The sequence below is a fragment of the Canis aureus genome, chromosome 33, assembly GCF_053574225.1.
Source record: "Canis aureus isolate CA01 chromosome 33, VMU_Caureus_v.1.0, whole genome shotgun sequence".
Classification (NCBI taxonomy): domain Eukaryota; kingdom Metazoa; phylum Chordata; class Mammalia; order Carnivora; family Canidae; genus Canis; species Canis aureus.
The window spans coordinates 27,443,428-27,456,586 of NC_135643.1; the positions used below are offsets into that span (position 1 = coordinate 27,443,428).

Below are 13,159 nucleotides of genomic sequence, written 5' to 3' on the forward strand. Positions count from 1 at the left end.
GGATCACACCCTGAGCCGAAGGCAGATGCTCAACCGCTGAGCCACCCAGGTGTCCAAAGAGTGTTGAATTTTTTGATCCATTTATTATTTTAAAAAATAAATGTCTTAATTTCATTTTTCAAACTTGTCTATATTAGATTCTTCCCTCCAAAACTCATTTTATCAGTTTCCTCTGCTCAGTTTTCCCAGAACTGTTCTTATCAAGATCAAACATTACTCTCTCTGGCTAAATATCCATGTCTAGTTCTTAGACTTTCTTAATTAACTTGGTTTCTGGCACTACATTATCCTGGTGGTGATCGTTGGCTGCCCTTTTTATCTGCCTTTGCTGATTCTTCCTTACCTCCCTGACCTTATTAACATTGCAGTATCCCAGGCCTTGGCTTTTGACCCCTTCTCTTTTTCTTTCCACAGTTGGCATCTTCTATTTTCCTTTCCATGTTCGTTTTCTTGACTGTTTTATCCAGTTAGTTATTCAGCTCCCTACTAGATATTTTTACTAACCTATCCAAAGGGAGAATACTTATCCCCATCTTTCCCCTAGAATTCCCTTTTTCCATAGTATTTCCTATCTTAACTGACAGGAATTCCATTCTCTCAACTTCTTTGTATTTTCTCACATATCTTCTCCTTCAAAAAGTCCTAGTAATTGCAACTTCTGGGCATATCTAGAATCATTCGTATCTACACCACTACCACTTTGGTCCTGGTGCCAACATCTCTTATTGGGAAGTCAAAACCTTCTAACTGATTTCCCTTGCCCTTCTATCTATTTTCAGTGATAGCAGGGAGATTGATGTAAGTCAGATTGTGTTACTTCTCTACTCAGAACTATTAGAAAGCTTTTCATTTGATCCCAGAGTACAAGCCCAGATTCTTACAATAGCTTCCCATTATCTCTGTTAACCTTATGTATTCCACAGATCTTTATTGATCATTCCAGTTGAGCCACTGGCTCTTTCCCCAGTTAGCTACATGGCTTGGTCCCTTATCCTATTGAAATCTTTTAAAATGTTATCTATTTTTTCTTTCTTCAAAACACTTACCGTCATATAACGTACTATATACATTATTTATTGTTTGCCCACACAGAAATGTAAGCACCATGAAATCAAGACTTCTGGTTTTTTTTTTTTTTTTTTATTGTGGTGGTTATTCACTGCTATATTCCTAGCATCTAGAAAAATGCCTTGCATAGAGTGGGAGCTCAGTAAATTGGTGTATGAGTAAATAGAAAAGAACATACTAGTAAAACATGGGGGGAAAAAGAAAGAAAACAGTATTTGGAGAACAGGTCTGAGTGTCTGCCTTCATTATTGTCAAGATTATTCCTCTCAAACCACCAAACCACTTTTCTCTATTGATTAACTTTTAAAATTAATTGACTTCTTTTTCTTTTAGATTTTATTATTTGAGAGAAAAGGAGAGAGGGCACAAGTGGGGGAAGGGGCAAAGGAAGAGGGAAAGTTAGAGTCATCGTCCACCTCCCACCCCTCTGAGTAGGGAGCCTGACACAGGGCTCAGTCCCAAGACCCTGAGATCATGACCTGAGCCAAAGTTAGTCAGTTAAGCGACTGAGCCACTCATGCACCTCAAATTAATTGACTTATTTACAAAGTTATACTTTAGTTTTTGTGCCACAATTGTCCATAGTTACAGTTAATTGTATCTCAAAAACTCAATTAATCAAACATACTGTAATTCAGTTACTGTTAGCCTTTTTATGGACATGGCAGATACCAAAGAGAAGCTGATAATCAGTGAGCATTCTGTACAAAAGAATGGCCTAATTAAAACAAAGTTTCTGGTCCTTAATCCAGAATTGTTAATGCCTGGGACTTTGGAATTTGTATTTATTGCTTTTTGTAGGTTTTAAATTCTAAGAAGGTGGTCACAGCTTTTTACATCTGTAAAAACTCCTCTCTGAACTATTCCCTATTCCCTGTATGCTTTGTTTACAATGAGTTGGCCTAAAATAGTCTCTGAGGGATTAGTTCTCTTACATTATGTGTAACCGTTTCCAAATGGTGATTATTGGCATGTGTTTAGCAATTTCAGAGGCTCTGCAGTTTTTAACTTTAAGAACTTTTATTGTTGTTATCATTGAACTTCCTTGGATAGCCATGTCAAAAAGAAAACAAAAAGAAAAATAGGAAAATAAGATTAGAAGGGCATAATACACAGGAATAATACACAGGGCATAAGACACAGGAATAATGAAAGCCTTCTCTGGAAAATATAGTTCATTAAAAAACAATTGTTTAACATATTAGGTATGTTTTTCATGGCAGATGATGTAAACATTCATTTCAAACTTGTTATATACCCTACTAAATAATATATTATTGAGAAACATTTTGAGTAAGCTAGAAAGTTAACACTGCATCCAAGACTGTTCAACTCTAACTTATAATCAGGTATCATAATGTGACAAGTTTTAATTATAATCTCAAAATTTATTTGTCTGAATCATGGTTCATTCATTAATTAGTCTTGTAGCTACATTCAGAGTATTAAGGTATTGAGTCTGGTGCGTTAAAAGCAACAGTCAAGCTTTAGAGGTTCTTTTTAGTAGTTTCTAGTTTATATTTAGTTCAAAAGTTTGTTACTGGAAAATTATTAGTTAAAGCTTTCAGATCTTGACTCCACAGTGCTGGGTGACCTGGGAACCTTTCTGAGGTTCATCTTTTTCATCTATAAGAAGTTTTTAATGGTATCTATTCTGTGTGAGTTTCATGAGGTTTAACTTTTGAAACACTTCGCTACCTGCCTGGTATTTTTAAGTTTTTAGCTGTTACCTTTGTGCATCAATTTCCTCATCTGTAAAATGCGGATAACTAATAGTGTTTATGGGAGCATTTTGTGGCTCTGTTGGTAAAGCATCTGCCTTTGGCTCAGGTCATAATACCAGGATCTTGGGATCAAGCCCTACATTGGGCTCTCTACTTAGCAGGGAGCCTGCTTCTCTCTCTCTTCCCCACTTGTGTTCTATCTCTGTCTCTCTCTCTCAAATGAATAAATAAAATCTTTAAAAAAAATAGTACTTATATAGTGTACTGAGAGGATTGAATGAGTAAGTATATGTAAAGCACTTAGCGTAGTGGCAGGCCCATGATAAGCACTATATGTTATGTATTATAAATATTATTTTCTGTACCAGTTTAATATCTTCCTAGATCTGAGAGGCTTAATTTTGTGCTGCATCACCGTTTTTTTGTATTTGGGGCTTATGTCTGCATTTAGCAACAACCCATAAAATCTATGATCTTGATAATCTGAGATTCTCTGCTTCTTGAATTAATCCATTATCAGTTTGGTAACATCTTTTGGTGGTGGGGGTGGTGGTGGTGGTAGGAATTCAGAGTTAGTACTCAGGCCTCCCTGAATAGTATCTCTATCTCCAGCTCTCTAGGATTCTGGGATGCCCACTTCCTTCCCTACTTGGTCTGTGTACAAGCAAAGTAGGATTATGTTTGTAGACTAACAAATGGTTTAGAAACAAAAAATAAAAACTTGTAGATAATTTATATATTGATTTTTTTCTATTCTGTTTATTAATTAGTTCTCTGTTGTCCAAATGCCCTTAAAAGAATAAGAGACATCCTTATCTTTTATACTAGTCTTTGAGTTTTAGTTTCATTGCATGTTCTTCTAGAATAGATACATCATTCAATGAACTATTCTGTCATCTCTGAAAACCTGCATATCAAGGACAGTTTTATATCTTCTTGCCGGTTTCGTGGCAGTTTCTGAAGCACTAATAAAGGACAAAACCACTGTGTCCAATTTACTCAGTTTTGTTGTTCCTGTCATATGAAGTAGAGAATAAAAACTAGTTTAGATAATAAGGTGTAATCAGAATATAGAATATAATTAGTTCCAGTAATGTTAAAAGTTTCTTTTTAAAGTAGTTCCAGAAGATTTGAACTTGGTAGTCACTTAGAAAAGATCTAGAAAGTTACATATCTGTCATTATTGAATTATACTTCAGAGAAACTTTTTATTACCTTTGGAAAAACCATTTTTATTTCACACTAATGCTGGAGAGATGTGTTACTTTTCATAGTTTCTTTTTTTTTTAATTTTTATTTATTTATGATAGTCACACAGAGAGAGAGAGAGAGGCAGAGACATAGGCAGAAGGAGAAGCAGGCCCCATGCACCAGGAGCCCGATGTGGGATTCGATCCCGGGTCTCCAGGATCACGCCCTGGGCCAAAGGCAGGCGCTAAACCGCTGCGCCACCCAGGGATCCCCTTTTCATAGTTTCTTGAATTGATTGTTTATTTCAAATGTCATTGAACATCTCTAGCTACTAAAATGATGTTATGTCAAACTTAACTTTCTACTTCTTTATCAGTCATTAAATAGAGGGATTGTCTGATATATTGGTAGCCCTTAAGTCTAGACCAGATGTATTATTCTCCAACGTATTTGTCGTTTGTTGACTATAGACTTTCAGTGTGTGTTATGATAGAATGGGTTATGATCCACATGTAAAAATGTTTTTTTTTTAAAGGATCGTTTATCAAGAGGCAAGATGCTATACTAGCAGAATAAGGGTTTTGCTGTCAAATTGTAATTCCATTTGTTGATCATGTGATTTTGAGCAGCTTATCGTCTTTAAACACCAGTTTCCTTATATTTAAAATTAGAGTGTTATTAATGTACATTGCATGCAATAGTATATATTTCTCATGTTTAGAAAATGCTTGTACTTGTCTCCTTACTACCTCTGTCTCTCCATCTCACCAAATGGAATGGGCAGTAGATGAAACCCAAAGTAGTTATTTTATTTAGCTAGATAGTATGAACAGTTAATCCATTCTACAGTATCAATAAGAAATCTTTAAGCACAATAGCAGCAATCTCATCATTTATATTGTACATTGAAACAAAGTAAAGCATAAGCTACTTCTGCCACATGTAAAAATATAACACATAAAATTACAATCTCATCTCTTCACAATTTTTCTGCAACAAAATGAGTATAGTATATTTTTGTTTTAATAATTTGGAGGATTCTTTTAGCTGTATTACTACATGCAAAAATATTTTTGTGTGTATATATATTTAGTTTTACAAAGCAACTACACTTTTAATGTTTAAAACTAAGCATCATCTCTCCAGTGAAACAAATAAAAATATTTTTAAATAGGAACAAAGTTACAATAGAGAATATCAGTTCCAAATAAGATCCTACAGGTTCTGCTGATCCATCAGCAGGGTTCAAGTCATCATTAGGAGAGACTTTTGTTTTAAAAGGGGGCCTAACCTTAAACTGTAAGGGTATCCGTTAAACATCACAATTAAACATTCCAAAGGAGAAGCCATGTTAGGAAATGACAAAGTATTTTATTTTACCTGTCAAAAATATAAACTGACATCACAAAAATAAAGTAAATGTTAAAAGTTAGTATTAAAATTCTGATCAGGTCTAAAGATCAAAAGATGTTGCCTACACAGTTCACTATCGATAATTTATTTAATATGTTAGCTATGCAACTTTTATTTTTTCCTCCAATAGGAGAGCCTGACAAGGAGCTGAATCCTAAGAAGAAGATTTGGGAGCAGATCCAACCTGATCTCTACACTAATGATGAGTGTGTGGCTACATACAAAGGAGCTCCCTTTGAGGTGAAAGGGAAGGGAGTGTGTAGGGCTCAAACTATGACCAACAGTGGAATAAAGTAAAATAAAGTAAAATGCTTCATTTATTGAAATACATTGGAGAAAATTTTAATAACAATAAAAAGAAATATATTTGTCACTTGTACCTAAAATATAATTGGCTTTTGTGTCTGTTATTTCTCTTGTAGACTTGACAGGGTATATGTTGTTTTTAATCGGTTAGTGAAACATTACATTCTTACCTACATTAAACGAGTTTGTGCTCATTTATAATGTAGGAATGAAATCACTAATGTTTTGTGATGATTTATTTTTTTAGCAGGGATGTTGGTTAGCTGATTGTTTTTCTTGATATGTTTAGATAACTTGAACTAGTTGAACATTTAGAATTCTCTTTGTAGGCACATGGTGCATGAAATTCTAAGCCCTTAGATTTTTAGTATATTGTGTATCTGTATTATAAATGTCTTCTCCTCTTTAGAAATGACAAGTTAGAATTTTTGTCAAGCTTATTAACTACTTGTATTGTTGAAAATGACCAGCTGTTGCTTTTAGAAAGCCAAACATCGTAAAAGTAGGAGACGTGAACGTTATTGTTATTGCTTACTGGGATACTGAGAACTGTATACTGAAGGTGACTTTTTTTAAAGAATGAAATTTTCAACTGTGTACTGAACTTTTTCTTCTATTTGACAAAATAATTAGTAATAAATTTTGACTATAAAGAATAAATATATTGCAAAATGTTGCCAATACAGTTTCCAATAAATTGATGTAAAAGCACCAGACTACTTTTTTTCTAGGTGATTATAAAGATTCTTTAGGTACCTAATTAAAGATTATTTGTAAGTTATTACCTTTAGAAGAGCATTTAAGATAATATATTTTGATTTTTCAAGAAAATTGTTATCAAAATTAACATACATATATATTAAGGTGTCAAATGCCTGTTTTCACGCATCTTACAGATATTGTAGGAACCATGAAAATTAACATAGGAATTATGAGCTTTGAGGTTGACTAGCCTTGAGTCAACTGATAGTTTCGGCTACCAAAAAGCAATACATCTGTGGAGGTAGGAGTATAGATATTGTTTAAAAGAAATTTACACAATATTCTGTTTATTGCCTCCAGTAAGTAGGAGAGGCAAAATAAAGAAATTGAACAACCCTGCATGCCAGATTTTAAAAGGTGTAATTAAATTTCATTTATTTAAAAGTCCACAGAGTTCTGGTAGCCAGTTTTATCTTCTTTCTGAAAAAATAAATATTAGCAGAACATCAATACCAACTGTTGACAACTAAATATAGTAAATGTCAAAAGTAATTTTGTACTCAGGATATATTATTCTTTTGGAAATAAGACTGTGACAAAGTTTCATGATTCTGTATTTTCCAATTTTTCCAAATTACATTAAATTTCTTTAATATAAGGAATGTTTTAACTACTTAGATAGTTGGAATATTTATTCCCAATTTTTTAAAGTTACATAAAGCATGAATCAAGTTATCAGTGCAACTTCATTATTAGTCATTGTTTTTACAGAAAAATAATTCTGGTTAATTTTTATTGCTGGGATAAGAGAGCTCTTATGGAATCAACAACAAAAAAAATGGCATTGTTCATGAACTGGACATAAACCTTTTGACTTTAACTGGTATTCAGCCCTTTAAGGATTTCAAACAGAAGATGATGTTAGGTCACAGCCTAAACAATTGGTGCCTCTTGACTTCTATTTATGTTTTGGTAACTAAACCAAAAAAAAAAAAAAAAAAGTTGACCCTCCCTCAAGATGTTTTCTTTTCTTTTCTTTTTTTTTTTTTTTTTAAAGACTTTTATTTATTTATTCATGAGAGAGAGAGAGAGAGAGAGGCAGAGACACAGGCAGAGGGAGAAGCAGGCTCCATGTAGGGAGCCGGACATGGAACTCGATCCCAGGTCTCCAGGATCATACCCTGGGCTGAAGGCGGCACCAAACCGCTGGGCCATCAGGGCTGCCCCTAGAAATTCTATGTGTATTCTTTTGAGATGAGTCATCTTCAGGACATGTTGATTTTAATATAAAATTGACATTTTTTCCCCTTTTTGCTTTTACCAAGAATACTAAGTACTGTATGGATATAAGAACATTATGTGCCCACCAAACAGATACTTCATTGTTGCTTTTTTAAAAATATGTAAATTCCTATTTAACCTATTTACAAAATATTCAGAGTAACTCATGGAAGTTTAATAGCTTGTCAACAAGGTAGAGGATGTGGATAGGCACCTGTATAGCAACATTAGTGAATTTAACCAGGTCCAAGAGTTTTGGCCTTGGCTTTGCAGGTCCAAAAACCTGCATTTGTAGATGACTCTTAGAGATGCTAAGATATCCATATAGTTTAGTATTGGTTTTGAAGCCAAATCACCTACCTAGTTTTGATTCGTGGCTCTACAACTTAAATGTGTATGTAAGCCTGGGCAACTCTTTAGCCTTTACTTTACTCACCTCATTTAAGGTGGGTATAATACTTACCTCATAATACCTATCTCAGAATTACAAAGATTGTAGGAGTTAGCACCAACAAAGTACTTAAGATAGTTCCTTGAAAACAGTAGATATATATTATGTTGATATTACTTTATGGTAAGACATACTTACTACATTACTGAAATTTACTCTTATCCATGTGTTCCCACTGAAATCTATTGTTTAGATATTTAGATACTGACCACTCCCATTCATCCATGCCCTTTGACTGGATTAGTATTAATGATAATTTTAAATAGTTTTGCAGGTGTGTTTTTTTTTAAGATTTTATTTATTTGAGAGAGAAAGAGATCATGAGCAGGGGGAGGGGCAGAGGGAGAAACAGACTCCCTGCTAAACAGGGAGCACAGAATCATGGCCTGAGCCAAAGGCGGATGCTTAACCAACTGAGCTACCCAGGCACCCCTAGTTTTACAATTTTCTTAGACTAGGAAGATAATATTTCTCACTATTATGTTTTAGCTTAATATAAATAGAAGCAATTCTGTTTTTAAGTTCTTGGTCAGTGGGGAAGCACTTGGCTATTGTGTATGACAAGAGAATTAAAGGGACATAAGTATATTATACCTCAGCTTTCCAGAGAAATTATATGTTGAACCTTTAAAAATATAAAAATATCAGAAGTACTCAGTATTAACTATGTACTTTACATAAATTGTGACAAGTTCTGGTTCTAAGCGCTATGCAGCAGTGTGAAAACTAAAACTTTACCACCAAGTTACCAAATAAAAACTAGGAAGGAAAATTAGTGTAATTCAACTAACAATAATACTACAGATTGCTGTCCTGTGGGGAAAGCTTTACTCTCCAAAATTTCTTGGTGGTTTTTTTTTTTTTTTTTAATATTTTATTTATTCATGAGAGACAGAGAGAGAGAGAGAAAGGCAGAGACACAGGCAGAGGGAGAAGCAGGCTCCATGCAGGGAGCCTGAGTCTGAAGTGGGACTTGATCTCGGGTCTCCAGGACCACACCCTGGGCCGAAGGTGGTGCTAAACCTCTGAGCCACCCGGGCTGCCCTGCTCTCCAAAATTTCAATTAAGAAATAAACTATGCCATTCTCCAACCAGAGTTAGAGGGAATATATTAATAATACCTCTCTTCTTCATGGATTTTATTACAGGATTATGATTAAGATATTTAGTGCTTTATAACTAACAAAGTACTTGTATACATTGTGCCTATTTCTTTCTTAACTCTGTTGAAGTAGACCAGCCATTTCATTTTACCCAAAGAACCAGCAGAAAAGTAAAATGCCTGTGGTAAGGTATAACTGGCTGAAACCTGATCTTCCAGCTCTTACTAATGCTGTGCTCTTTTCCATTATAATACGCTTTTCTTCCATGTCAGTTAAATGTCATGTGGTTTCTTTTATTTGGATGAGAAACTTAACTTTGTTTAAACTTCAGGGAATGATAGTGATAAAGTCCCTAAACTCTAGTAGTTCATGTAAAGAGATTAGGATGACTCCATTAGTAGAGTATTTAAAGAGATTTTAAAGGAAGAGGCAAGATCACTAAACACTCCTTTGGAGTGATTGATTACAAAGTAACTTACCAACCTTTTTGTTGTCATTGCAGAAATTCTTAGGATTAACCTCTTGGTAAAACCAGACTGCTGGTGCTGGTAGCAGTTCCCTTTTTAAAAAGCCTTGTGCCTTGATCCTTTGATTATTGCACGGTTGAGAGCCCTGATCCTGACACTCTGTCCCAAAAGCCAACCTATGACAGAAGTCACTGAATTCCAGATAGATAGATAGACAATATGTATTTAATCCTGGAGCAACTCTACAGTTATGCTTCATTTGCAGTACTACTTCGATGATAACTCCACAATTTGCAGTAATAATGAAAAGAAAGATAGTTGCTGATGGCTAATATGCCTCTATATACAAACCAAATCTTCGGATACCAACTTGTTGGAATAGAAAAGAGTTAGTGACTTACACATTTTTGCTTACTGTACTTTTTATAGTTAAAGGTTTTCCTTTGGATAAGTCTTGGCAGAGATAATTCATAGGGGTATAACTCCAAAAAAAAATTGGAGAAAGGACCCTGAACAGTGAAATAATTGCTGGTTTGAAAGTGAGCCATCTGGAATTTCGGAGTGTGAATTAATTATTGTAGATTATATTTTTTTCACTCATATGTATTCCCTGGTTTATTTTTTTTTCCTTCTCCTTCCTTATTCCCACCCCCTCCTAACACACTATTCCCAGTTCTCTGGATTTTTGAGTAAAATATGTGTATAAGTGTTATTTTATGTCTTCATCAACATCATTTCCTATCTGGCAGGCTATTGTCCTTAGCAACAGCAGCAGAAACAAGCCTGAGGCTCAATAATTGCAAGAAAAAAGAATGATCCTTTTTAATGAACGGGCTAGATACTCTTCTTGCCTTTCCCATTTCTACATAATACCTAATATTGTTCAAATAGCAATTATTAATGTCTGCTCATTGCTACAATGGCATTTTTGAGATGAGCCTTCATATCAAGGCTGCTCTAATAAAATTTTACATTTGTTTTTGTAAAATTGCCTCATTAGAATATCATACATCCCAGTAGAGAAACGCTCCCAATATATATTCATCCACTTAACTTTTCATCTCTAAGATTGCTTATTTGTCTGATACTTGTTAATTTAGAACCCATTCAGCTTTTTATAGCTGGGGAATTTGGAAAGAATAGTGCAGGAGTTATCCAAAATCAACACCACAATTTGATTTCTCTTTGAAAAAGATTAAGAAAAATACAAACTAAAAGTCACTTTCAGTAGGTTTAGCAAAAGAGAATGATGTTGGTAGAAATATTTTTTCTATACCCTCAGTTTTCATATAAAAGGATAACATTTCCTCTTAAAACAGCACATGCATTGGGAAAAACTTCAGGTGCTTTTGAAAACACTACTTTTTTAAATAAACTTTGAAAATTTGGGAAATAGCAATGCCACTTAAAAACATTAGCCTTTTGTAAAGAATTATAATATGCCTGAAAATCAGTAGAACAGAAATCTTTATGGAAAACATGGCACAGTATAGATAAACATAACTAATAAAAAGTATGAAATTGCTAATTGAGGTAATATATTTAGAAGAATAAATCTAGTAAAGGTTAGAGCTAGTGAGTATTAGAGATGAATCACCATTGCCCCAAGATGATATGCGCTAATGAGACTCTAACCTCAGCTGCACAAAAATATCAAGTATATTATCTTCCGGTCCTCCAAAAGTTAACACTTTCAAATACAAAGTTCAATAGAGATTTTTGCCTTCCAGGTGAGAATAGCATACAGACTGGGCCTCTGAAGGGACATAAGGAAAGATTGCAAATTATAGACTAATGGGATAGGTGGCAGGATACCAAAGATGAACTTTCTGGACATCCTTTCTTTTACCTAAAGCTAATTTTGGTTATGTGGTTCTTTTGTTGCAAGTTGTAGTTATCTTCAGTTACAGTGAGTTTATTCAATGGATACACGTGTAGGGTTATCCAAAAAAAGCCAAACACCACAACTTCCTCCGGTAGAGTACAGCACAGCAACAAGATGTTCACTTCAGTGTCTCACCATTCTTGTTACTCAATTACCTGACTACCAACTAACAAATTAGTTTTTTTACATCCACTACATCCCAGGTGCCCTAAGAGGACTTTTGTACAGAAGGGGCAATCTGTCAGGGAAGTCTTTAATTAAATGTCTTAGCAAAATCTGGTAATAGGGGGAAAGGAAAAGCATTCCAAAGCCTGTTTCCCTAGAGAGGACATGGGAAGAAGAAAGGGATTAAGAGCAAGTGAAAGTGTTCTAACGGTCTATTTTAGTAGGCCAGGGCAGGTTGCTGTGTAGAAAGATCTTGGTTAGGGAAATAGTTATTACCTTGTTATCAAACAATAGTGATTGATTCTGAACTCAGGAACAAGGAAGTAGTCCTTAAAGCGTATCAGTTAGAATAAAGCTTTCAAATTACCAAGGATCAGTGAAGCTGATTTGGTAAAGGAAAAGAAAAATGCAAGAAATACAGTAATATAAAATAATTAAAGGAAGATGGAGAAACACCCTGGATACTTGCATGGGTGAGTCTTCAGTAGGAAAAGGGTGAATTATTTAATAAAAAGAGAAGATATAATTGGCTTCTCATCTGGAAGGAAGTGAAACTAAAACCATATCTTGTTTCATGAACATAGAAATATATGAGTATAAGAAAATTCACAAATTTAGTTTGGCAAAAGTTCTCATAAACAAAATTAAGGGATAGATAATAGAATTGAAAAAGAATAGCAACATAAGAGACAGATGGAAGACTGATATCTATAGCATACATAGAGCTCCTCTATTTTGCCAAGCACAGTGTTAAAAAAAATTCAGTGACACTTGTTAAAGGTGGTGGTAAGGGAGGAGCACCTGGGTGGCTCAGTGATTGAGCCTCTGCCTATGGCTCAGGTCATGAGGTCATGAATCCCACCGTCCTGGGATCAAGTCCCACATCAGGTTCCCCACAGGGAGTCTGCTTCTCCCTCTGCCTATGTCTCTGCCTCTGTCTCTCTCTGTGTCCCTCATGAATAAATAAAATCTTAAAAAAAAAAAAAAAAAGGTAAGGGAGACTTCATTCAGGTAAAAGGACTACTGCAGTAGGATTTTAGAGTTAGGACAGAGACTGGGCTCAACTCCAAATGTAGCACAGGAAAGTGGTTATTTACAGCCAAGGAGGAGAGTGAGGATCAGGGGTCACTTGGCTGGAGGATTAGGAACCTGATCACATACTGTGAGTGGAGGGTTCTGGTTAAACTAACTTACCAGGGTTCTTGTGGAGACTAGATTTTATCAGGAAGTGCATAGGTGGGGCTAGAAGTTTAAGCCTAACTAAAGTTTTGGTCAAGTAAAGAATCATTGTAAGAAGTAATCCAATAGAAAACTGATAAAAAGGACAGAGTGTGAAGAGGCAATTCGTAGATGACCAAATCTAAATGAGTAACATTTCTAGAGATAACTCTGGAAAATGCAAA

General features: G+C 34.8%; 1 protein-coding gene across 3 annotated transcripts in view; it reads left to right on the forward strand.

The window, feature by feature from the left end:
- The window catches only part of AIMP1 (aminoacyl tRNA synthetase complex interacting multifunctional protein 1), a 38,987-nt gene extending 32,574 nt beyond the window's left edge, over window positions 1–6,413 (forward strand). For all 3 annotated transcript variants that reach the window (XM_077882211.1, XM_077882209.1, XM_077882210.1), the window contains exon 7: window positions 5,527–6,413. In XM_077882211.1, coding sequence (XP_077738337.1) covers window positions 5,527–5,693 — 167 coding nt within the window. In that variant the 3' untranslated portion in view covers window positions 5,694–6,413. The remainder of the gene's footprint in view (window positions 1–5,526) is intronic.
- The last annotated feature ends 6,746 nt before the right edge of the window (window positions 6,414–13,159 follow it).